This window comes from Oryctolagus cuniculus, chromosome 6 (genome assembly GCF_051225735.1).
Source record: "Oryctolagus cuniculus isolate XC-2025 breed Fujian yellow rabbit chromosome 6, ASM5122573v1, whole genome shotgun sequence".
Taxonomy (NCBI): domain Eukaryota; kingdom Metazoa; phylum Chordata; class Mammalia; order Lagomorpha; family Leporidae; genus Oryctolagus; species Oryctolagus cuniculus.
The window spans coordinates 31,828,929-31,855,361 of NC_142872.1; the positions used below are offsets into that span (position 1 = coordinate 31,828,929).

A 26,433-nucleotide genomic window follows, 5' to 3' on the forward strand; every position below is an offset into this window, starting at 1 on the left:
AAATATAAAGCTGGCAAAAAATAGATATAAAATTTGTTTCTGTTGTCAGCACAGAAAGGAATACTGAAAGAAAACCACCAAATTGGGTTCCAAACTGGTTAATGTTGTGGAGAACAATAGAGGCTTACCATTTTTGGTTTGTTTTTTATATAAAAATAACAGATTTAATGTATTTACTATGTACAATTTTAAGCCCATAATGATAATTCCTACCCTCCTTTCCTCCACTTCTTTTTTTTTTCCTCTTTTAATTTTTGTGATAACATGCTTTCAATTTAGTTTACAGTCACAGGTTTTTTTTGATGTGTTCATTGACCATTTGTATTCCATCCTTTGAGAAATGCCTGCTCGTGTCCTCTGCGTGTTATTTAGCTGTATTGTTTGTTTTGTTGTTGTTGAGTTTTGAGTTTGGTGAGCTTCTCAAGCTTGATTGAGTTGTTGAGTTTCTCAAGCTCCTTATATATTTTAGATATTAATTCAGCAAGTAGAAAGTTCACTGTACCACAGGGGTATAGGAAAGGGCTATAAACAATAATCAAATCTCAAGATGTCAGTTTGACTCAAATATATTACAGTTTTTGTACCCTATATTCTAGCTACAAATCAAATAAAACATATATTTGTCTTTTTGCATCTGATTTATTTCACTAAGCATAATTGTCTCCAGTTGCATCCATTTTCTTGCAAAACACAAGATTTCGTTCTTTTTAATGGCTGAGTAGTATTCCATTGTGTGTATTTGCAGCATTTTCTTTATCCAGTTGTCAATTGATGGACATCTGGGTTGATGCCATATCTTAGCTATTGTGAATGGAACTGCTGTAAACCTAGGGTACAGATAGCTCTTTCATATGCTGATTTCATCTCCTTTGGGTAAATTCCTGGGGATGGGATAGCTAGGTCATATGGTGGTTTAGTTTTCAGATTTCTGAGGAATCACCATACTGTCTTCCATAACCACTGTACTAGTTTATATTCCCACCTGCAATGTATTAGGGTTCCTTTTTCTCCACATCCTCACCAGCATGTGTTATTTTTTGATTTTTGGATAATAGCCTTTCAAAGTAGGGTGAGTTGGAACCTCATTGTGGTTTTGATTTGCATTTCCGTGACAGCTAGTGATCCTGAACATCTTTTTGTGGGTCTGTTTGCCATTTGTATTTCATCCTTTGAAAAATGCTTGTTCATTTCTTTTGCCCATCTCTTAACTGGATTGTTTGTTTTGTTGGTGTTGAGTTTGCCAAGCTCCTTATATATTTCAGATATCAATCCTTTTTCAGATGAATAGTTCGAAATATTTTTTCACATTTCTATCAGTAGCCTCTCTGTTGAGTGTTTCTTTTGCTGTACAGAAGTTCCTTGGCTTCATGTAATCCCATTTGTCTACTTTTGCTTTTATCGCCCGTGCTTCTGGGGCCCTATTCAAGAAGTCTTTTGTAGGCCAATGTGTTGCAGTGTCACCCCTATACTTTCCTCTAGTAGTTTGATGGTTTCAGGTCTTTAGATCCTTGGTTTCAGGTTTAGATCTTTGTGAGTTGATATTTTATATAGGGTTTCTAAGTCTTGCTTCAGACTTCTGCATGCAGAGATTCAGTGTTCCCAACACCATTTGTTGAAGAGATGGTGCTTTTTCTAGACAGTGATCTTAGCTCATTTGTCAAAGATTACTTGGTTATATGTGGGTTGATTTTTGGAGTCTCTAATCTGTTCCATTGGCCCCCATGTCTATTTTTGTGCTAGTTCTGGGCAGTTTGATTCTAATTGTCCTGTAATGTCTTGAAAACTGGTACTGTGATGCCTCCAAGCTTTGTTTTTATTGTTTAAGATTGGTTTAGCTATTTGGGGTCTATGGTACTTCCAAATGGATTTTATGAGCTTTTTTTTTTCTAGATTTGAAAAGAGTGTCCTTAGTTTTTTTATTGGAATCACAGTCTGTAAATTGCTTTGAATATTATGGGCATTTTGATGATATTAATTCTTCTGATTCATGAATGTGGAAGATTTTTCCATTTTTATGTGTTTTTTTTTTCTATTTTTTTTGGTTAATGTTTTGTAATTTTCATTGTAGAGAACTTTCATGTCCTTGGTTAAGTTTATCCCAAAGAATTTAAATTTTTTTGTAGTTATTGTGAATAAGACCAATCTTACAAGTTCTTTCTCAGCCATGACATTATGTATACAAATGCTGTTGATTTTGTGTGTTGATTTTATATCCTGCCACTTTGCCAAACTCCTATGAATTCTAATAGGCCCCTAATGGAGACTTTTGGCTCCCCTATTCATAATATTAAATCATCTGCAAAGGGGTAATTTGGCTTTTTCCTTATCAATTTGCATCTTTTGATTTCTTTTTCTTGTCTAATGGCTCTGGCTAAAACTTACGGAACTTTATTGAATAATAATGTTGGGGGTGGGCATCCTTCTTTGGTTCTGGATTGTAATGGAAATATTTCCAGCTTCTCCCCTTTCAGTATGTTGCTGGCTGTGGGTTTCTCATTTTGCCTTGTTTATACTGCCGTATGTTCTTTGTATCCACTTCGCTTAACGTTTTTGTCATGAAAGGATGTTGTATTTTATCAAGTGCTTTCTCTGCAGCTGTTGAGATAATCATGTGGTTTCTGTTCTTCAATTTGTTAGTATGATGTGGCACATTTACTGATTTGCATGTGTTGAACTGTCCCCGCACCTCTGGGGTGACTCTCAGTTGGTCTTGGTGGATGATCTTTCTGATACGTTGTTTGATCTGATTAGCTAGTATTTCACGGAGAATTTTTACATCTGTATTCCTTAGGGATATTCATGTATAGTTCTCTTTCTTTGTTGTATCTTTTTCTGGTTTTGGGATTCAGGTGATGTTGACCTCATCTAAGGGGTTTGGGAGGGTTCCTTTCTTTTCAATTGTTTCAAATAGTTTAAGAACAGTTCAGATTAGATCTTCTTTAAAACTTCTTCTCTGATTTTTATTATTTCTTTTCTCCTACTACTTTTAGGCTTGCTTTGTTCATATTTTTTTTCTAGGTCCTTGTGATGCATTGTTAGATTATTTGATGCCTTTCCAATTCCTTGATGTAGGCACTAACTGCTCTAAACTTTCTTCTTAACACTGCTTTTGCTGAATCCCAAACTTTTGAGATTATATTTTCTGCATCTCTGCCAGATAGAAATCATTTACAAATTTAGTAACTTTAATTCAAATTGACATCTCAGTTTTTGGAGCCTGAGTCCCTCATCAGTAGTAAATAATATAAGTTCAGAAAAAGTTGCATATCCCCGGAAAATAAGCTTTGAACTGCCAGTGTGACCACTCTGGGAAGATGAAGTGCATGGGTCATTCATAAGTGCTGATTAACTTGGGTTTCAGAACCATGTGACAGTAGAGATGAGACCTGTAACTTCTTGAGAGTAGACGGAGTTAGAACTCAGATCCCTATCTTTTTTTTTTTTTTTTTTAAACAGATTTATTTGAGAGTGGAGAGAGGGACACACAATTTCCTGTACTCTGGTTCACTTACCAAATGCCCACAACTTCCAGGGCCAGGCCAGGCTGAAGCCAGGAGACAGGAGCTCCATCTGTGTCTCCCAGGTGGGCAGCAAGGACACAAGCACTCAGGCCATCATCTGCTGCTTCCCAGACACATTAGCAGAGAGCTGGATGGGAAGCACAGCGCCTGGAACTCCCCGGTCCTCCGACACGGGGTGTGGATGTCCCAGTGGCAGCGTGACCCACGGCCCCTGACGCCCATTGTCAAATCAGTCATGCTTGACAGACTTGACTGATGCTGAAGGGGGAACTGGATAAAACCTCTTGCTAGCAGAGGAATGCAGTAGAGAGTTTATTTTTCTATGACTGCCTGGAATCGGCAAGGAAATGTACAGCCACGTTCAGGCTTGTTCTTCCAGCATCACTCAGTGGTAGTCCTTGAGTGCTAGGAGGAGAATACACATGGTTGCCTAGGATTTATATAAATAAAGCTCCTCTGAGGGTACGTTCAAAATTATAAACATTCAGAGAAGCAATCCACTATCACTAGAGTCAGTGGAAGCAATATGCAGAACCGCCGATGTCTACCACCAATACTTTCATCAATAATTATTGATCAAATAATGAATCAATAATAGAAAAATTCCCCAGACACCACAAAATTATTACGTCTAAAATAATTAAAAATGCAAAGAAGGAATATAAATAAAAAGAACAACTAGATTTGGAAGAACCCCATGGAACTTATTGAAATAAAAATATATGTAATTGCAATAAAAAAACTCAGTTGATAAAATAAGTATACTAAACAAAGCTGATGAAACTTTGAACAGGAAGGTGTACCTTAGAAAATTGCTAGAGCACAGGCCAGAGAAGTACTGAAATACTAAGTATGTGAAGAAGAATTGCATGTCTCCTCTAGACGTGATGAGACTACAGAAAATGGAAGGGCTAATATTTAAAGAGATAATGACTGAAAATTTTCTAAAATTGCAGAGGGATGAAACATGAGGTTCGGTAGTCACAGCCACTTGCAAAAAGAGAGATCAGGCCAGGTCCACATAAATACACATCCAAGAGAGGCTGCAGAGCACACGTAACAGAGAAAATGCGTAGATAACAGCTCCCAGTAGCCACCGCTCAGGTTGCACTGGAAAGTAGGGAGCGAACCTCCCATCGTAGGCCTGGTGCTTGCAGCTGGCGTCCTGCTGCCACTAGCAGCTTGAATGAAGCAGATGTGTTCTCTCTGACCTCCTGTGTTGCGAGAGCAGCTTTAGAGGGACAGCCACCACTGCGGTGTGCACAGCTGGACATCATTTCTTGTGCTTACTGTCACCTCTAGTTTTAGCTGTAATCACTACCAGTGGTCTGGGTTTAAGGAGATAGCCTCTGTCTTCCGGTTTTGGGTTCTGGACATAAAATTAGGGTAGTCATTGGTCAGCAGTCCCCTTAGGGGTCCTGTTGGCTTTGTGCACAGGACATCAAATGTCTGGAATTCGCCCCTGGACTTGATTTTCCCCAGCTGCCCCTTAGCTGCTTTCTGCAAGGGAATGGACACATGCAGCTCCATTCTGTAGACCTAACCGAGGTCTGGAACGTCCTTCACTAGGGAAGCATCCCTGGGAAATGAGTCACAGGCCGGGGCATGTCTCTTGTGGATAGTCATGCCAGAGGTATAGGGCACGAGAGCAAGAGCTGGCAGGACAGGCATGCACCATTCGGGATAAGGACAATACAGAACGCTACTCCAGTCCTGGTGTCTCCCTTCTCATTGTCTTCTCAGTATTTCTCAGTTCCTGTTTGGTGCTGGGTACCCACAGGTGCCTGGATGTTGGGGTGTGACTTAGTCTGCCACCTTACTGTCTCTCCCCGGGGAGTGTCTTCAGTGTGTGTTTCCTGGGTGCTGTGATAGTCCTCACTCCTTCCTACTTTCTTGTCCTTTGGAAAGTGACTTTCTCAAGAGGCCTCACTGGGACTGCTTTTTTTCTGTCTCCCTTCCTCAGGGTCTGTCTGGCCAGATCCTGCTGTAGTCAGACCCAATGTCTTTCTTTTTTTTTTTTATTTCATCACCCAAACATGCACGATGCTGCTTTGAGCTGTTGTCTCCTACCTTCCTATGTCTGGAAATTGAATTACTAATCATTTTGTCATTGCTTAGTCAAAATGTCCACATTGCAATGTGTGGTGCGTGTTCTACCCAGAATTTAACTGGACAAGACAAGGAGAGAAGCTGCAGGGTATTTGGTCATGCAAGATAAAAGCCTGTTATTGTCCTAATGGCATGGAGCAGGCCTTCCTAAGAGGGGGAAAGCAGCTGCCATGGCAACAGGTTCTGTTTTCCCTGGGGCGGGGGTGGGGGTAGGGGGAGCTTGTGTCGCGCTGATAGCCCTGGGGTGTGGAGAGCGTACATCACAAGCCAGCAGTGACAGTACCGTCTGGCGCACTGAGAGCAGTTGCTGCCTCATAGAGTGGAGATTATATATGAGTTGGTGGGTTGGTGCTGGCTTTGTGTCTGCCTGGCACAGAGAGCTGCGGCACCTCAGAACCATAGGTAAAGGGCAATAGATGGGCTCTGGAGCCCTATGTGTCCCTAGCAGAGAAGCAGCCAGCAAGATGGCCCTGTGCCAGCCCCCGAAGAAGCCTGCACCTCTGGCTTGGGGCTCCTCCTAGTCAACCTCAGTGTTCCACTCGGAGTCAGGAGAGTCTGACTCCTCATGAGTCTTCGAGAAATCCCACCTCCTTGCAGGGCGGCACTGTGGCATAGTAGACTAAGCTTCTGCCTATGGCGCCAGCATCCCATGTGGGTGGCAGCTTATGTCCTGGCTGCTCCACTTCCCATCCAGCTCCCTGCTTATGGCCTGGGAAAGCAGCAGGAGATGGCCCAAATGCTTGGGCACCTGCTACCCGTGTAAGAGAGCCGGAGGAAGCTCTTGGCTCCTGGCTTCAGATGAGCCCAGCTCCAGCTGTTGTGGCCATTTGGGGAGTGAAGCAACTGCTGGCTGGAAGACCTTTCTCTCTGTCTCTCCTTCTCTGTGACTTCTGCCTTTCAAATAAATAAATAAAATCTTTAGGAAAAAAAAAAAGAAGTCCCACCTTGGTCATTTTCAGGGGTTTACTTTTGTAACCAAAGACCCCAGTGCTGGCCCCTGAAATGCAGAAAACTGATTTGTGGACACTTTCCTAGAACAAGATCTTAAAACACAGCTTTCTTGTTCCTCTCCCAACTCCAAGGCTGCTTCTAATAAAGCCTCAGCCGCAAGGCTTTGTTCTGCTAATCACCACCTTCCTGCTGGACCCAGGCTGGGCACACAATTAGAAGTCCACTTCTGGGAATTCATGGCACGGGTACACCTCTGTGCCCGGTGCATTGTCCCCCCAGCTCCGGGGCACAGAGCCTCTTCCCTTGCGTAGCTCAAGGAGTGCCAGTGCCACAAGCCTGAGTTTTCACTGATGACCTCTGCGTGCACACGCCACTCCCTCCTCTTTGACGCCTCTGTCAGAATCTGTTCTCTTTCTCATCATCATGATCCCACTTTGTACAGCACTTGATAGGGTTCGGACTCTTTGCACCTCCCTTCCTCAGTGTGTCCCGACAGCATCTCAGCCCATCCCTGGCCTCCCTGGACCAGGTGGGAGGTTCCACAGTCCTCATTTGGCCTCTGGGGCAGCTGCCAGCGCTGGGGTGATGCCTCGGAAGTGCCGTTGTGCTCACCTGAGTCTGATGGGATCTGTTGGGAATCAGCGGGGCTGAAATTCTCTAAGTGTGTTCCTTAGAGTCCCCTATCCCCCTGTCCATCGGCCTGAGAGAAGCAATATGCCTGGGAAGCAGCAGGTGACGGCTCAAATACTTTTGTCCCTGCCATGCATTTGGGAGACCTGGCTGGAGTTCCTGACTTCTGACTTCAGCCTGGCCCAACCCCAGCTGTTGTAGTTGTTTGGGGAATCAACCAGTGCATGGAAGACTTCGCTCTCTCTGATAATTAAAAGATAGATATTTTATATAAGTAAAGATCTATATAGATACATACACATAGATCCCTGTCACTATGCCTTTAAATAAGTAAATCTTCACAAAAAAATCTTTGAATTCATTTTTAACTTTAAGTATGTTAATACCTTAGTAGGTTTTTTCCTAATGATAGCCCCAAAATAAAGAAAAAAGGATAAACTATTTAAAAATACCCACTACCCTAGAGAGCAAGCTTCTATGTAATGACATTCAACAGACTGTCTTAAGGAACAGGGTGTGTGTGCAGGCTTGTGGATGGTGTGGTTTTAGGGGATGTGCCCACGTGCTTGTGTTGCAGCCCTGGGGGGTCGCCTTGCAGTGAGGTGGTGGCCCCTTCCTGAGTCAGAGTCACCTGCATGTGTCACGATGCTGCTTGCGCCCTGCTGACCAGTGTGTTGCTGGCCACAGGCGCCATCCTGTCCACAGATCTGAAGAACTTGTAGCTGCACTGGGCTCTACAGAAAGTAGCTTGTAGAACTGATGAACTCACTTAGTGAAGCCCCTTACTGTTGGTTTTTTTGTTTGTTTGTTTGTTTTTGAGAGGCAGAGTGGACAGTGAGAGAGAGACAGACAGAAAGAAAGGTCTTCCTTTGCCGTTGGTTCACCCTCCAATGGCCGCCGCAGCCGGCGCACCGTGCTGATCCGAAGGCAGGAGCCAGGTGCTTCTCCTGGTCTCCCATGGGGTGCAGGGCCCAAGCACTTGCGCCATCCTCCACTGCACTCCCTGGCCACAGCAGAGAGCTGGCCTGGAAGAGGGGCAACCGGGACAGAATCTGGCGCCCCGACTGGGACTAGAACCCAGTGTGCCGGCGCCGCAAGGTGGAGGATTAGCCTATTGAGCTGTGGCACCGGCCACTGTTGTTTTTTACACAGGAGTTACATCTGTCTTTTTATTATTTTTATTTATATGAAGGGAACCAATTTACGTATTTCATAGATACAGTTTTAAGAATATGATGGTACTTATCACATCCCCTCTCCCTCCCTCCAGCCCTCTCTTCTTCTTTCTTTTCCATTAATTTTTGCAATGACATAATTTCAGTTTCCTTTATAATCACAAGCTTAACCCTCCACTTAATAAAGAATCCAGCTAGCAAGTAGGAAAGCAGTGTTCCTCAGGAGTATTACAGACAAGGCCTATAAACCATCATCACGTCTCAGAGTGTCAGTTTTGCTCATGTGAATTCAAATTTATTTGTGCTCTGTATAACTAGTTAGCACAAATCAGGGAAAACAGACAATATTTGTCTTTTAGGGTCTGGCTCGTTTCACCAAGCATAATGGTCTCCAGTTGCATCCATTTTGGTGCAGAAGATGGGATTTCCACACCCATTCATAGAGAAGACTTCGGAATGAGTGCAGGTCTGAGTGATCTTCTCTGATTGTGCAGTGAACTGTGTGAATCCTTACCTCTCCTGGAGCAGCAGGACTCGCCAGACTTTTTCTTCTGGCTTTCAAAGGCTGCTCTTCCTTCTCTTTGTTTTGTTTCTCGCCCTTGTGTAATGATTACTTGGCTTTTTATATAACCCAACCTGATGCTGGCACAGATCCACATGGCTGTGGTGTTGCTGTCTCCTTGCATGTGAATTTCTGGAAGGTGGCCTTCTGTGTGCAGAACCAAGCTGTGGCAACTCTTAGTGACATATTTTGGGAGGAGCTGTTTCCTAAATGGGTTGCCGGGCAGGGGAGCAGCCAGAAGCCACGGGGTGTTCTCATCATTGTGTGGGACACCACGGGGGTGGCCCAGATTCCGGTGCTTCCAATTGTACTCAGCAGCTGTTGACAATGACTTCAGAATTCCTATGGAAGAGGAAGTGAACTCCTCTGGAGTATGATTTGTTAGTTTCATTTAAAAGAGGTCTCAGGCGGGTGACGCTGATGGAAGATAAAATGTATTACTGCCTACGTGTTTGCTGTTGTGATTTGTAGACTTCTGCACTGCAGGCTTCTATAATCAGGTTCAGCTCACAAATCTCCTCCTTGGAGCCCCCCCACCCCCGGCCTACCTGAATTCATTCTTCCCAACAGTATTTGTTATACACACACACACACACACACACACACTCCTATTTTATGTCTTCTTGCTGCTTTTGTGGTCTGGAATTCGTCCTGATGCCTCCCCGCTTGGAATGAAAGCAGGAGTCTTCTCCGTCCATGCACGACTGCATCCTGATGCTTAGGAGGGTTCTTTGCATCTGCTAGGTGGTCAGCAGGACTGGGCATGAGCAGACCTGGTGTGGTTAGCAGCTAGCAGGAGGCCGGGGTCAGTGGAGCAGTGTGAGAGAGCACGGGGCAGGAGGTGAGATGGAAGCCGCAGTGGGGCCCAGAGCCAGTAGGCTATGGTGGTCTGTTTGGATCTGCTTCAGGATCTGGCGTTCATGAAGTGTTTTCTCTCTGCGGACTTACGTGCTTCCCAGATTGGTCTGCTAGAGCTGCTTACTGGTGGATTTCCCTTGGGAGCTGGAAGTGCTGCTTTAGCCCACAGTATCTTTGTTTTCCCCCATCCCCACTGCCATCGGCTTAGGCTTCATTACCCACCTTGTCTACTGAGAGCAACACAGCAAGATGGCTACAGCCAGGGCACCAGGCTTTGATGCCTGCACAGTTGAAAGCCTTTTAGAACTTTGTCCTTAAACACTTGGATTTCCCCTTTGGAAAATATCTGTTTGAGTTTGGGCCTTGTGACTGTTGGTTGCTGAGAGGCTGAATGTTGGGTGGATCAGAGACCCACATCTCAACTCCACTCTGAATCATTTGGGGTCTGGCAGCCAAGACTGCTGTTCTCTGCCTGACAATATGTTGATTTTATCAACTTGGATCTCAAGCTCCTGTTTGGTGACCTTGTACTTTATTTTAGAATCTGCTTTCAGGGTGGTAGAATTCAATGAGTTTCCGGTTTTGTGCTGCCTGTGAAGTCTTGCTTTGTAAGACCCTATTGGTATCACTCTGAAGAATCTAGTTTTGTGACTAAGGCATTAAATAGAGTAGAAGGCTTTGAGCGTTCACTCTGTTCTGAGCGTACCTCTGTATAGAAGCGTGATTGTTTTGTATGTGTAACTAAGAGGAGCTGTTTGCCTTAGGTTTGATCTTACATTGAAATGTTAAGAGATGAGGACCTAGGAGTTGTGGCCACAGTGCTTCAGGGGTAGAGAAGTACTCAGATGCCATCCACTCAGGTTGTTTTCAAACTGTGATGAACTGAGAAGGTTATGTTGTCTATTCTTCGGGGAGTTCTATTTGTTAGTGTCAGCAGTAGGAACATCTAGAATATTGACATACTCTTCAGATGATCCTTCATGGATGTTGGAGATCTGGAATGTTTGTTGTCATTCGTTGTTAATATGGATTGACATTCAGAACTTTTCTGTGGGGTCTCAGTCTTGTAGAGCTGTGAACTGTTGCAGACACTGAAAATACCCATTATTTTGTCCTATTCATTGAATATCCACATGTAATTTTAAAATACTGTGATGTCTTATCACAGTCTATGTAGATTCTGGTCATATGAGTACATTTGCCCTTGAATTCAAGCCAACTTTTTCAACCTTAGCCTCAGTTTTTGTTTCGGACTCATGGTGAAGAACATAATTGTCAATTTCCTTTTTGGGGGTGGAAGTGCACCCCTTTTTCAGAAAAATCCCAGTCAGCGGGGTTGTGCCCCTTATTGAAAGGTCTCCATGAAAGGAAATAAATTACCCAGGGTGGGCATGTATGTGAGTGTCCCCCGCCCCCACAGTCAAGTTGTCAGTCTGTCTGGGTAATATTTCCCATAATCCCATCTGTGGATTTGATCCTCCTTCCAGAAAAGATTATGATCATTTCCATGGAGGTGGAAATGAGGCCTGCATTTCATGGGCAGTGAGAGGCTCCCAATGCCCGGTGTCAGAGCCGCTGCTCTTGGTGGAACTGAGCCGTCTGACTAAAGGCTAATCCTTTGAACTTTGATTTCGCTCCCTTTGTCCCTGTTACTTTATCTGTAAAAGGGGACTTGTAATAGGAATCTGGCTTCAGAAGACTGGCGCTTATTTCAGCTAATTAAAGATTGCTACAGTGTTAAAGCCAGTATTTCACTGAGATGTTTGACAGTGGTGCTGTTCACGGATGGTTATCACTGGAGAGCAGGTAACGAGCACACAGGGGCTGTTGCTGACTCTCAGTCCCTGGCAGGTCTGACTGAGCATTCTGTCCTCCCAGGATTCCCAGTGCAGGGAAAGCAAGGAATGGCCGAAGGACCTACCAGGTTAACAGAAGCCCTGTGCCTGGTACGTTTCCGTTACTCAGAGACAATGGGAACAGTGCTGTATTCTGGTTTGGACATGTCTTAAATTCTCTCCATAGACTTGATGCTCCTCTGTGAAGTCCTTATCTCCCCTTTTGAGAGTTAAGCAACACATGGAATTCAAGTGCTTAGGTCCCAGTGGTTGCAACCTTTCTGCCTGAGAGAGGAATGACTGGTATTGAATAACTCTTCAGATGAGAATTTTCTGATTGCTTTTCGACTTCCTCTGTGAAGAATCAAGCCCTTGTAGTGGTCTCCAGAGTTCTCTGGGATGTGCTGCCCCAAGTCTATCACCTCTCCGACTTTCTCTCTTGCTCAGCTCAAGTCTGCTGGCTTTCCTTTGGTGTCTCCATCTGTCCTGCATGTTCTTGCCTTTAGGCACTTGCACCTGCTCTTTGCCTGTAGCCTTCTTCCCAGTTGTCTGCGGGGACTTACTTCCTTACCTCCTGTGGGGGGGGGTCATTGCATCTCCTTCCCAGTGAGACTGGCCTGACCGCCTGTGTAAAGCTCCAAACATCTCCCCAATACTCCCTACTCCTTTTTTTCCTGTTTCACCGCAGCACCATGAATGTTGTTTGCTTAATATCTGCCTTAGCCCTAAAGATGATAGGCTTCTGTAAGGCAGGGGACTGGGGACAGGGGTCTGTTTGTTCACTGCTTTGTCGCCAGCACTTAAGGCAGTCCATGGTGCACAGGAAGCACTCAAAAATAAAATAGTTGGTGATTTAAAATAAATGATGCACTGTTGATCTCTGTACTGTGTCAATTTATGCTTCCTTCCATGGGTAGGAAGTCCTAAAGCAATACCTCCGTGGCCTGCCTCTGGACAGTGCTAACTTAAAGTGGTAGGCTGTCTGGCTGAAGGAGGTGTCCAGCAACAGGAAGTGATGCACTTGCAGCCTTTGGTTACATCAGATTGGCAGGCCCACATACCATTTTTGTACTTCTATTTGCCTTCTTGGCATCTCTCTCTGGATCTGAGAACTAATCAATAAATCTGTGATAATGAATGTGGAAGCACTTTATAAACTGTAAAATGCCGTGCGAATGTTAATTACATTGGACTTTAAAATGGATTATTATGTAATTTGAAATAGGGAAGTAATTTTCCAGGAAGAAGGACTTCCTGAGTCAGCTTCTCTGCCGGCCCAGTGTCTGTTTAGGTGAATCCTGCTCTGGGGAATAGGCCCGAGAGTACAGCTGTTTGCTAAAGCCCAAACCGTCCAGGACCAGAAGGGTGGAAGGTAATCAGTGAGAGCTGACATGTAAGGAATGTGCTTTCCCTATGCGTGAGACTCTTCACGTACCGGCAGCCAAGACTGTGCGGGCAAATGGGACGTCAGGCTGGCCTGCTTTTAGTCTCTGACTCACTTAGGAAAACAAGGACGCTTACAGCCCAGGTACTGTTGTTGTTGTTAGTGGAATTTGGCCTGTTCCGGAGGGGATTCCAGTAGTTCCCATCACCCAGGTTAGTTTAGCATCAATGGAAAACTCCAATTTTAGAGTAGGGGTGAATATAGATGAACCTAATGTCCTCATTTGCTTTTTTTTTTTTAGATTTATTTTTTATTTATTTGACAGAGTTACAAAGAGAGGTAGACACATGCTTACACACACACACAGAAAGGAAGAGAGAGACAGACAGAGACAGAGAAAGAGAGAGATTTTCCCTCTGCTGGTTCACTCCTCAATGGCTGCAACAGCCAGAGCTGCACCGATCCAAAGTCAGGAGCCAGGAGCTTCCTCCAGGTCTCCCACGTGGGTGCAAGGGCCCAAGGACTTGAACCATCTTCTGCTGCCTTCCCACACACATCAGCAGAGAGCTGATCAGAAGTGGGGCAGCTGGGACTCGAACTGGTGCCCATATGGGATGCCAGTGCTGCAGGCCGGGGCTTTAACCCACTGTGCCACAGCGCTGGCCCCCTCTCGTTTGCTTTTTTTTTTTTTTTTTTTTTTAAGATTTATTTATTTATTTGAAAGAGTTACACGGAGAGAAGGAGAGGTAGAGAGAGGGAGAGGTCTTCCATCTGCTGGTTCACTCCCCAGTTGGCCGCAACGGCCAGAGCTGCACTGATCCAAAGCCAGGAGCCAGGAGCTTCTTCCAGGTCTCCCATGTGGTTACAGGGGCCCAAGGACTTGGGTCATCTTCTACTGATTTCCCAGGCTATAGCAGAGAGCTGGATGGAAAGTGGAGCAGCCAGCACTTGAACCGGTGATCATATGGGATGCCAGCACTGCAGGTGGCGGCTTTACCGTCTGTGCCACAGTGCTGGACCCCTTCATCCCTTCATTTGCTTTTAAAATATCTTTTTAAAGAAAATCGTGTTCTCCTTTGCCCTATGATCTCTTCAAGGTTAAGCCATGTGGGAAAGAGCAGAAGCAAGTGAGATAGAAAATGACAGGACATGTAGTGCATGTGTTTTATATAACACACTCATGCACACACACACTTACTCTGCTTTGCACTGGAGCATTTAAGAGCAGGAACTTATAAACCTGCCTGGAAACTGTTGGGCTTCACATTCTAGCTGTAATCTTGCTAGAGATGTGACCCTGGGTAATTTCTGAATTTGTTGAGTCTCAGCTTCTTCATGTGAGATGGTAATGGGACGTACCTCGTAGGGTTATTTTAGAGACCAGATGAGGTGACTGATGGAGTGTTAACGCCTGGCTCATGGTGAATGCTCTGTTAATGTTAGCTGCTGCTGCTGCTGCTATTATTGGTGGCAACCATAGTAATCAGAAGCAGGCAGGACGTAAAAGGATCTCAGAAATGGATAAAGGAAAAGGGGAGACACCGGAGCTACTATCCTAAAAGCTACAATGAAATGTTTTGGAAGGAGAGTTGTCTCGCAGTGTGGGCTTATGCTGTGTTATGTGATGTGTATTAGGTAATACATACAGTAATGATTATTTTACTCCAGGAATAGTTTACGGGCCTTTCTACCTTCCAGATTAGTGTAGCCAAGGAGAGATGCCTGGCTTGTGATGTGACCTCATCAGATCAGGATCAGCTGCCCTGGCTGCTGCCCCCACTGGCCCCAGCGTGACAGAGGTTCTGAGATCCCAGCAGGTCACACAGAGCCTTATTCAGGCATGCGGTGCAGCTCAGCTTTGGTGCCCTTAGAAGAAGGTGGCCTCCCAGACCATCCACGGGACTTCTTTGACCCACGTGATGTGGCTGGCTCTGTGCTGAGCATGGGAATATGGCGATGAGGAAGGCTGGTGCCAGTCCTGGCCTCCTGGAGCTTCTGGGAAATGGGCGAGACAGACAGTGGCGGTTCCGTGAGTGGTGACCTATTTCATAATTCAGTAAGTGCTGGGAAGGGTACTTCGGGATTTAGAATTATTGTGCTGGCTCTGACCCAAAGTGGGTGTCCAGAAGGGCCTCTCTGAGCAAGTGAGTAGGAGAAGAGCTAGAGAAACGGAGGTGGCAGGGCTTCCCAGGCAGCAGGCATCTGCCTGCAGGAGGAAGACCCTGATGCCCCAAGAGGTTTTCCAGCCAGAGATCAAAGAGCACAGGGAAGGGCTGTGAGAGATAAGCTCGGCGCCGGGGGACCTTGCCGGCCGTGCCGAAGGTTCTCTTGTCTTTCTGGTTTTAATACATATGATGCAGAGTTTACCCTCTTAACCAAGTTTAAGTGCACTGTTCAGTGGTATTAACACATCTATATTGTGTGGTTATACTGGGATGGTTCACCACCACCCGTCTCTAGAACTTTTCCTCTTGGAAAACTGGAACTCTGCACCCATTCTCTCTCCTGCGACCCCTGGCACCCACCGTTCCACTTTCTCTCTGTATGATTTTGACTACTCAAAGTACCTCATGTAAGTAGTCAGACAGTATTTGTTTTTTCATGACTGGCTTCTTTCACTTACTGTACTTTTGTCCTTGAGGTTTGTCCCTGTTGTAGCATGTGTCAGCATGTCCTTCCTTTTTAAGACTGTGTAATATTCCGCGCATGTTGTTTGCGTAGCCCGTCACCCACTTGTGTTGCTTCATTGCAGTTGCTGTGAGTGCTGCTGCTATGAAGATGGGTGTGCAGATACCTCTCCAGGGCCTTGCTTTCAATTCTCCTCTGGTTTCAGTTCGCTTCTGGTTATAGACACAGCAGTGGAATCATCGGATCATATGGCAGATCTGTGTTCAATTTTGGGGGACTGCATGCCAAGGGTTTTCAACTCGAAATTAAAAACAGAAGCCTTTGGTGGGCTTTAAACAGTAGAGTTGGGTCAGAGGATAGCAGAGAAGTCAGAGCTGGCCTCGTGCTCAGATTTCAGAACATCTCTGCTTTCAGTTGCAAGCGATATGCATAGAGGTACTTTGCCTTTTTTTTGCATTCCACCTAATCCCTCTTGCTTTTCTCTAAAGAGTTTTTTGATTCCCAGCGAGCCTCTGCAAGTGCAGGTAAAAGTGAACATAAGTGATGCTGGCCAACACTTAACGCCTCTGCAGGCCTCTCTGTCTGGATCACCAGTGAGGGGGACACTTGGCCAGTTACTCAGTGCTTTGAAGTCCTCGGATGAAAGCAGTGCAGGCTAGGGGGACACAGGCATGGCTCTCATTGTCCTTTCGGGGGCTACAGAGACCATTTTGCAGTCCCCCTCCTGTTTCTTTCACTTCATTCTTCTCTCTCAGTGTGACGCACTCACCCTTTCCCCGGTAGGAAGCAGCTGTCTGTGCCACCGACTATAAATGGAATATCATCATATCTTATGGGTAGTTCATCATTTTCATAATTTTGTCATGCACACAGGCATGGCTTGCTGCAGCAAAGGGAAGGAGCAGAGTTATGGTCCTTTGTTGCTCTCTTAGGCATTAATATTCTCTCCCCATCCCTTTTTTTTTCAAATCTCTTCTTCCAGTTCTTCTCATTTATTAAAAAATGCATTTGTGTATTTGAGAGAAAGCAATCCCATCTGCTGGTTCACTCCCCCAAATGTCTGCAGCAACGAGCTAAAGCCAGGAACCAGAATTCGATCCAGGTCTCCCATGTGGGTGGCAGGGATCCAGCTAATTGAGTCATCACCACTGCCTTCAAGGGTCAGCCTTGAAAGTGGGGCCATGGCTTAGTCCTACATGGGAAGTAGGCATCCCACCCAGTATCCTAACCTCTAAGCCAAACACCACCCCTGTATGCACTTTTGACTGAGTCTTCCCAGAGGAAAGAATGCCTCCTTAGCCTCTGCTGCACTCGCCTGTGGTCATGTGGGAGCAGCAGAGAGCTGTGGTTAGGAGTGTGGGCTCTGCTGACTTCTGCTCTGCCTTCGTTAGCTGTGTGGCCTTGGGCAGGTTCTTTCTGCGGGCTTCGGTTTCCTCACCTGTAAAGTGATGGCCGCAGAAGTGCTGCCTCCCTGCCCTGAAGGGCACTCGCACAGAATAAGATTCTGTGCATCAGTATGTGTCATCGGCACTCAGTTACTCAGAGCCTGGCTGCTCTCTCGATTGCCGTTCCCACAAAGATGCTTCCTGTGGTTGGTGAATGTGCCCCCATCCCAGCCACTGGGGCAGGCCACCCAGGCTGGGTATGTTGCTCTGACAGATGGTCCCCGTGGAGACCTCCTCAGTACCCACACCTTGTGGTGTCCAGGCAGCTTCTACAGCAGGCTGAGGATGAGAAAACACACCACCGGTGCTGGTGGGGCTCCCCTACTATGCTAAGAATGAGTTTGAGGACAGTGAAGAGAGCTATGTTAACCACCCCGGAAGGGCCAGTGTTTAGGTGCTTGCAGTGCCTGCAGCATCCTATATTGAAGCCCAGGTTCCGTTGCTCCACTTCGGATCCAACTGCCTGCTATTGCTCCTGGGAAGACAGCAGACAATGACCCAAGTGCTTGGGCCTCTGCCACCCAAGTGGGAGACAAGGATGGAGTCCCAGGCCCATGGCTTTGATGGCCATAGTGGGGGAGTTGAACTAGCAGATGAAAGATCTCTCAGTCTCTCTATCTCTGTCGTTCTGTCTTCCAAATAAATGTATTGCAACATATATTAGATATATATTTATATACACACACACATTTTTTAAAGAAACCAACGCTGGAAACTAAATGTATGTGGTTAACCACAAGAAAACTAGTAATGCCATCTTCTTCGTTTCCGCTGACTCCTGAAGCCTCAGATCTTGGAGCTTCCCTGAGAGAGTGGTAGAGAGAAAAGGGATATTTCTGTATATTAGGTACTCACCTACTCACCCACTTCCAGAATTAGTAACCTTGGGCCTCCCTCGTGTACCTGCCTGTGTGTTGTAGAGGGCGCACTCCAAGGTCATGATCCAGCTTCCAACCTTTGGGCACTTGGGAAAGGAGGAGTGTCCCCTGTGATGGACTGAGACATATGGTTTAGAGGAGAGGGCTTGTTGTGGTCCCCTGGCCAGGACAGTGCCCAGAGCTGGGTTTTCCAGGGCACTGGGCTTCGGGTGGTTAGGGGAGAACTTGTAGGCAGGTTGGTGAGTCTGGTGGCTTTGTTTTAGCTTCAAAAGAGGCTCTCAGCATGACGTGGCAGAGATGCTTTTAGGAAATATGTACTGTTGTGCTTTGACCTGTCCTTCAGGTTTGAAATATTTCACGATTTTTTTTAAAAAAAAGGAACAAAAGGAGCCGGCGCTGTGGCTCACTTAGTTAATCCTCTGCCTGTAGTGCCAGCATCCCATATGGGAGCCGGGTTCTAGTCCCGGTTGCTCCCAGCTCTCTGCTGTGGCCCGGAAAGGCAGTGGAGGATGACCCAAGTGCTTGGGCCCCTGCACCCGCATGGGAGACCAGGAGGAAGCGCCTGGCTCCTGGCTTCGGATCGGTACAGTGCCGGCCGTGGCGGCCATTTGGGGAGTGAACCAACGGAAGGAAGATCTTTCTCTCTGTCTCTCTCTCTCACTGTCTGTAATTCTACCTGTCATTTAAAAAAAAAAAAAAAAAGGAACGAAAATGCAAATAAAGGAACAGAAGTCTTTGAAATACAGGTGGACAGGGCAGAAGCATACTGCTAGAAGTTCCTGAACAAGATATACCGGGTAAAACCACCATCTAAAAGCGTGGCTGAAATTGGCACCTGCTACTTCACCTACCACGACCTTCATTGCTGCTGTGACAATAGTAGTTACCATTTATTAAGCCATTACCTCATGCCAAGAGATCTACTTACATAATCACCCTTTATCAGCCTTCCAACTTTATGAGGGAGGCGTTTCTGCTCCCATTTCTATGTGGAAACAGGTTTGGAGAGGCCACGCCATTTGCCTTGTCATTCAGCTAGGAGTGTCTGACCCCAGCCACTATACCATAGTGGCATCGTTGGCCTTGTTTTCCACATTTGTAAATTGGAGATAATATTTGCACTCTGTACTCTTACACTGTTTCTCGCATTGTATTTCATGGTGCATCAGTGAGTTGTGACATCCTTTTAGTACATTAAAAAGCAGACTAGAATAGAAAAGTACCAGAATGCATCACGCATACCATTTCTGAGATTCCATTTCTGACATGTGTGTGTACACGCATTTATGTGTGAATGCAGGTCCGTATGTCCTGGCGCCATCGTGCGTGGTAAGATATATTTTCTGTCTTGCGTTTGGGAGCTAAGATTCTAGATTTATTATGAAAGTCAGATCAATATAAAAAGTTGTTACAGAGCTTTTTGTCAAGTATTAAACCCCCTCAAGTCTAAGTTCTCATTTTGATTCAACATTGGAGGGTGAAGCAAGCAAATCAAGGACGACAGATGGGTGGGGGCGGGCTGTGCTGCACCATCCGCCCGTCACAGACGTGGCCAGCCCGTCACTTCATAGTGTCCCGTGGAGCTCAGGCTCAGCTTGGAGTTTGCTCAACCTGGTGCTGCAGGCCTCACGAGGAAGCTGTTTGCTGACCCCACAACACGCCTGTGTGTTGTTGGAGTCCTTCAGGGCTGGTCTGTCACAGTACAGTACTGCCTAGCATTCACAGAGCTTTTATTTAAACTCCAGTAAAGCAGACGTGACCCCTGTGACAGCATGAAGGTCTCTGCTTTAGAGAACCCAGAAGGGTTAGCTCCTCTCTGCTCCCCTACCAGCATCATCACCACCGCCCTCATCTGGCAGTGATTTGCCTCCTCCGGCCTCTCAGGGGGTGTCAGACCAACACAGAGTCCTCATCTATTTTCCCTTAAAGCAGAAGTGGTGGGAGACCCCTCTGCCAAGGCCATTTTCCTCCAAACCTGCTCTTTGCTCATTGATGGCCGTGCATGAGGGAGTGGCGGGTACCATGGGGTGCAAATGCCCCAGGTTCTTCCCTGCATGTGGGCTGCTTCCCAGGAGATGCAGCAAACACAGAAGGAACTGAGCCTCCCTGAGTGGAAACTGCAGTGCACCTGTGTGTGTCTCTGCGGCCTTTAGAGGAAGACTGCCAGCTTGGCGGTCGTCTCAGAAGGCGCCACAGCAGAGTGGTCCATGCGGACACAGGGGCCAGAAAAACTTGTGCCAAAGACTCCTGGGGTGCAGTGTGCAGTGCACAAGAAAATGCTGTGTGTGGATTCTAAGTCAAGACTCGACACGACTGTCTGAGCTGTGAGGAGGAGCTCAGGCAGCTCAGTTACCAAAACAGAAAGCAGGCTCTCCGCGTTTTATGGGCCCCGCTAATGAATGAGTCCCGTGGCCTCTGCTGGACCGGCTTCCCAGCGCCCTGCCAGCCTGCTTCCCACACATCTGTAAATCCATCAAGCTCTAATGGATGGCTGGTGCCAGCAGAGGCTGAGGTCTAGCTCTTTCTCTCTGGGATACACAGAGATCTCAAGTCATTAATAATTCATTCTGGAGTAATGAACCTAGCTGGAGCAAGTTGTGAGCAGTAATAATCAAGTGACAGATCAATCTATTACTCTGTATGCCAAAAGATAATGGTAGTTAGGAATGGAAGGTGCACCTTTTCTCCTGAAAGTTTGCTGAGATGTAGATCAGGGTGTTTGTTAAGTTCTAAAATAAAACGACGGATCATTAAAAGGGAAATGAATTATGTTAGGTAGCCTCAAGCCTATTCGTATTCTGAGTTGCTGATCCAGAATTACTGTACCTTTTATCCAAATACCTTGGGGGCACTGGAGCCTGCAAATCAGAGTAATTACTACTCATTAATTAAATCTAAGCAACAGAACGCAGTTCAAGACAGAGAAGGGAGGTTGGGATAGTCGAGCTACATTCCCCCAAAATCATCAATAAAGTTTAAAGTTTTATGAGGAAGTAGCTGAGTCCAGAGTGGCTGTTTTATGTCTGCACAGAAGCTCCCTCGCGTTGCGACCATTTGCTGTTTCTCTTCGCTGCCAGGCACAGTGCTTAGGAGCACGGGTGCTACCAAGTCACTTAGGACGGTGCCTCTGCTCGGGCAGGTGGAGACATCAGCATGGTGAGGTGCATGCCTGGATCGGGGTGGCCGACTGGGAAAAGAGGAGGGGGAGCACAGAAGGAAGGCGGCTGTTAGAGCTGAGCTTTGTAGATGTCTGCAAGGAAAGACAGAGCAGTACCAACGTTCTAGGCAGAGAAATGACAAAGTCAAAGGCACAGGGGTATGAAAGTAGAGAGCTCAGAATGAATTATTAAAACACTGCATTTCCCATGCATGATCACACTTTGTCTGCACAGTTGTCTCTTGCAACAGATCTGCCCAGCACAGCTCCCCCACTTTTTTTTTTTTTTTTTTTTTCAAAGAAGAGGAACTCAGAGCTTAGACATACAGAGTCACTTGCCCAGGGACCCAGAGCTGGAAGGTGGCAAAGATGTGCTGTTTTATGCATTCAGACTTTATATCAAATGAACAATGGGCACACCAGAGGTTTCCAGTCGTTATCAGAGCAGTAGGATAATAGAAGCATTGCTAAGCACTTCTCAGTTGTCCCACCATTGTGTTTTCTCTGCAGCAGCTGGGAGAGGTGTGGGACTTGTGTGCTCAGAGCTGGGTTTCAGACAGTAACTGGTGGTGGCCCAGGAGTCGGAGAGCCTGGTTAGGAGCTGTTGGTTGAGTTCTCTGTGTGAAGACGGGAGAAGCACGATGGTGAAAAATGACCATCATCCAAACCATGCTTTTTTATATCGGCCTACAATTTGAAAGTGCTTTCATACATAAATAGCCGGTTGATTCACTTGCATAAGGGACTTTTGTGACAAGAGAGGTAATAAGTCTACTGACTTAGCTCATTTGGGAGGGGAAGTATAAGGACATAGAATTCCCGTCCCACACACAGGAGCTGATGTTGAAAGCAGTGATGCTAAAAGCAGCTTGTAAATATGCATACCTGGTGATTGACTGCTGCCCGGAACGCACGTGTCTCTCCTTTGGCAGGTGAGAACTTGACCGTCTGTGTTCACTCTGGCAGGCTGTGCAGACGTGCCGTGGTTCCAGGCAGAGTGGGAGAACTACGAGTAAAAGCGAGAGGCTCAGCTAGGACCAAGGAAATGTTGATCAAATATCTTTAGGTGGACCAGAAATGGGCCTGAATACCGGTGGACTCGCTCTGCCCTGCAAGTCTGGCTTAGCCATCGAAAAGCAAGTTTCGTGAAAGTTTGACACCTCACCGCACCCTGCCCCTTTGGAAGGAGGAAGTTAGATGAAAGCTCTTAGGCCTAAAAACATTATAGAGAAGCACACACATGCTGGTAAAACTGGTTGATAAAACTGGTGTTTCAATGGAGGCTCAGCTTAAAACTCAGCACTTACGGCAGTGTGACTCTCTTCCTCTTGCAAAATAGAAGTATACAAGAGAAACAGTGCATGCATTTATAGACTTGTGAAAAAATACTCAGTATAAATAGTACCACATGCTGGGGAGGCGGATCTGTGCTAACTGCCGCGCTCTGTCCAGTTTCTCTCTAGTTTCAAATTAGTAATGAATGGCTTCCTTCGTCCAGCAGGTGATTTAGGGAAGCTCCTGATGTTTTCCAAACAATACTCAGTGGCATTAACATTTACCTTATTTGTTGCCAGTAGATGATTTGTATATTTTTGTATGCCGGGGGCAGCACATGAACAGTTGAGTTTTATAGCTAAGTTACGGTGGTCTCAGCATGAAGTTCAGATACATGTTTGGAGCTAGTTGTTTATCCAAAAATATGTATATGTATTTAGCAAATTACTCAGTCCCAGCTACAACTGACCCTGTGTGTTCCTTCAGCTTTCAGTATAAGTGACATATCCATAGGCATATACATGAGTACCCAGTAGTATGTTTTTATGTCCGTTTATGCCACATGTTTCACTTACTATGAACCACATGTTTAATCTGATGGGGCTTTAATACGCTGAAGTGCTGAATTTCCTGAGCTGATTTTAAATATCCAGATCTGCCCATTTTAAAAATTAGGTCTATTTTGTGCCTGTGTTTGCAGATGAATTAAAGCCATCAAGAGTTTTTATATTTGCACTAGGGAAAATGCTAATGAGCTCAGTGGTTTAGACAGCGGCCAAGGACATAAGTTGCAACTAAGAGGGATTAGCAGTTACCTGGAGTTGCACAACGGGGATTCAGATGTACAAAGGTTCATGACTTGGCAGATGGTTGCCTTCATTGGTTGGGTATTTTAGGTAAAATGGGAATGGTGAGGAGTGTCACATCCTGAAACAGCAAATAGTCTGGATGCTGAAGATTTCTGACACTTTGGTAGACAAAAATACAAGTAGAGAAGTCTCAGTGTTGGCTCTCGTGGTGTCTGAGTTTCCGGTTTCTGCAGATGAGAAGTCTCCGATGGGAAGGTGGGAAGAGCATAGGGCTAATGGTCAAGTCAGCTGACTCCGCAGATACCATTTCTCTCATCTATGTCCTTTTTCCCTTTCTTCCCAGTGTTGCTAACAACCACAAGCAGAACTTGATGACCGTGGCCAACCTTGGCGTGGTGTTTGGACCCACCCTTTTGCGGCCTCAGGAAGAGACCGTAGCCGCCATCATGGATATCAAATTTCAGAATATTGTCATCGAGATCTTAATAGAAAACCATGAAAAGGTAATGACTTCCCTTAGGGGAAGCTGCACTCAGTTGGTCTTCAGAGTGGACTCGGGTTTGCACTGCTGCTGGCTCTTCCTCTGTGATGGTGATGAAGTTGCCAACAGTGGTGGTGATGGTGGTGATGCTAATCATAGGGGAGGTGGTACTGCTGGTAACAGTGGTGGTTGTACTGGGGCAGTGGTGAGCAGTGGTGTGGACCGTGCATTCTGTGCCAGGTCATCACTGTATCTTCACAACAACTTGGTGAGGGAGGTGTTAGGAGCTTCATTTTTTAATGCCCTTTGCCCATTTTTCACTTAATTGTCTTCTTAAGAATTTCTAAGAGTTTTTAAATATTAGGATTATAAACTTTTTTCATTTGTGCTGCACATATTTTTCCTATAGTTTGTCGATTGATTTCATCAGTGATTTATTTTTTCATGTAGTGTGTATGTGTGCGTGTGTGTGTGTCTGTATGGTCTGTCTGGCATTTTAGGGCATTGAAGTTCTTCTCAAGAAGACTTCTTCGCCCTGCATTAGGAGCCTTGTACACCTGGGGTGGAGGCCTTGAAGCTTCACCCATCTGTCCTACCCTATGCTGCCTGTGGTGGATCCCTGTGACACTTCTCAGAGGTTGCACTGGGTCCCCTAGGGTAACATTTGTCACCTACAACTCTGGGAGCCAATAAAAAATGCTGCTCTTCCTAAATAAAAACTCGGCTGGGACAAGTGAATTAATTATGCTTGATAATTCTGCTAGGATTATGAATTAATCATGCACAATAAATTAGAATCTGACCATTCCTCACCATCTACACTGATAAGTGTAAGCCGCCGTCCCCCCTTGCCTGAATTATTACAAGTGCCTCTTCGTTTGCTTCCTTGCCTCCACCCTCCCTCAGCCTGTCCATTCAGTTGCCAGAATGATATTTTTAAATGGTAACATTCAGAGCCTATCTGTCGTCTGCTGAGAACCATCCGGTGGCTTCGGAGTGAAAGGCGGAGCCCTCAGAAGTCCGCCAAGTCCTACACGATCTCCATTCACTGTCGCTGCTTCCCTGACCTCATCTCCTGCTTCCCTCTCACACCCACCTGCTGGACTGCTCCTAGACACAGCTGCAAAACTCCCAGCTGAAGGCTCCTGCCGCTGCTGTTGCCATTGCCCGGGACACTCTTCCTCCATAAAACTGTGTGTGTGAGGCCTGTCTGGATCTTTCTGTCTACCTGATGAGTAGTCCCGCCCTCCAGCGAGCCCTTTCTCCTGCTTTATCTCTGCATTGCACTCTGCACTTTCGAGCACACAGTGCAGTGTACTTATTGATTAGAGCCATTGCCTGTCTGACCTCCACTGGTGTGTGGGGCTAATCCAGAAAGTTGTTGGAAAGTGTGTCGCAGGGACTTCAAGATGTTTCGCACCAGAATAAGCATGTCTTCCCATTCCATTTCTACAGACTTTCTGAAGTACCATCATTTCCTTCCTGAGTGCAAGACTTTGTTTTTGTTCATTGATTGATCCCACTTCCTCAGTAGGCCCTTGGTATACAAGGGTTGGATGACTATGGCAGCTAGGCCTCCAGAATGGCGCCCCATCCTTGCCTGTTGGCCTTCTCTCCCTTGGGTGACTCTGAATGGGCCTGGCCTGTGGGATCAGTAGGCAATGCAGAAATAATGAGTGTGACTTCTGAGACTGGTGCTAAGAGGCCTTGTGGCCTTTGCCTGGCCTTTTGGACTTGTTCACTGGGGATATAAGCCCTCGCTTTGTAAAGACAGCATGCAGTCTGGGGGTGGGGTGGGGGGGCGGAGGAACTGAGACTTCCTGCTGGCTAGTAGATGAGCTTCCTAGCTGTCTGTCTGAACCACCTTGGAGGCAGACCCTCTAGCCCTAACCAAGCCTTCAGGTGAAGTAGCATGAGCCAACATCTTGTGGGCAGCCTCCTAAGAGATCCTGAGCAGGAAGCATCCTGATGAGCCTTTCCTAGAATCCAGACAAACAGAATCCAGGAGAGAGAGATGCTTGTGGTGTTAAGCTGTTAGGTTTTGGGGAAAGTTGTCATGGAGTATTGTGTAACTCCTGGAGAACCTCTCAGTATAAGTTTCCACAAGTCAACAGGCATACCCCACCAAGTTGTTTAAGCAGCACAGTCCCCCTCTTACTCGTTAATAAGTGATAGAGAAGTGAGATGATTTCTTTGAGGAAAATATCTTTCTGTCTCCAACTATGGAGCTCAGTCCACCCACCTCCCTCAAATACAGAAACACCCCCCACCCCGATACAGAAATCAAGTTTAGGAGCAATTTATGCAACATGTAATTAAAATGAACTTATGAAGAGGAACAGAATAAAACATGATAAGCAGATCAGTTGGTTCAAAACTTGGGTTTAAATACACTACCTCTTATTAGCTAGGCAACTACTGAGCATCCTAATTATGTAACCTCTCTGTGCTCAGAAAAGTACATTAAGTAGAGCCTGAGCAACCCTAAAGTAGCGTTAGGAGAGCCATACCAACCCTAAAACATCCGTGACTTGGAAAACAGCACTGGTCTTTTGCTCACGTAGCAACGTCGCAGTGTGGGTCAGGGTGCATCCCCTGCACTGACTCAGCCACCCAGACTCCTTCCTGCTTGCAGCTCTGCCCTCGGCTTTGCAGCGTCTCTGTGACCAGCCAGCAGACGGGGAGACAGAGTGTTTGGAAGACTGCGTGAGGTTTTATAGGCCACCCCTGCAAGG

General features: G+C 46.1%; 1 protein-coding gene and 1 long non-coding RNA gene across 17 annotated transcripts in view; one reads left to right on the plus strand and one right to left on the minus strand.

The window, feature by feature from the left end:
* ARHGAP26 (Rho GTPase activating protein 26) overlaps positions 1 to 26,433 on the plus strand; it is a 448,382-nt gene that overhangs the window by 312,017 nt on the left and 109,932 nt on the right. For 14 of the 15 annotated variants that reach the window (XR_016236252.1, XM_051844367.3, XM_051844371.3 and 11 more), the window contains one exon: positions 23,561 to 23,720. Coding sequence is in view for 13 of the 15 variants with exons in the window: in XM_051844367.3 (XP_051700327.3) it covers positions 23,561 to 23,720 (160 nt within the window). In the remaining 2 variants the exon portion in view is untranslated. Of the gene's footprint in view, positions 1 to 23,560; positions 23,721 to 26,433 lie in introns of those variants that run through there. The other variant, XR_016236253.1, reaches the window with a different exon arrangement.
* Positions 13,710 to 25,331, minus strand: LOC149126090 (uncharacterized). Of its 2 annotated transcripts, none has more exons than XR_016236255.1 (3): positions 24,795 to 25,331; positions 22,019 to 22,139; positions 13,710 to 21,750 (listed from the first exon to the last, which is right to left on the minus strand). It is a non-coding gene; the product is annotated as an uncharacterized LOC149126090 (long non-coding RNA). The 2 variants fall into 2 exon arrangements; XR_016236256.1 differs by lacking the exon at positions 24,795 to 25,331 and adding an exon at positions 23,224 to 23,538.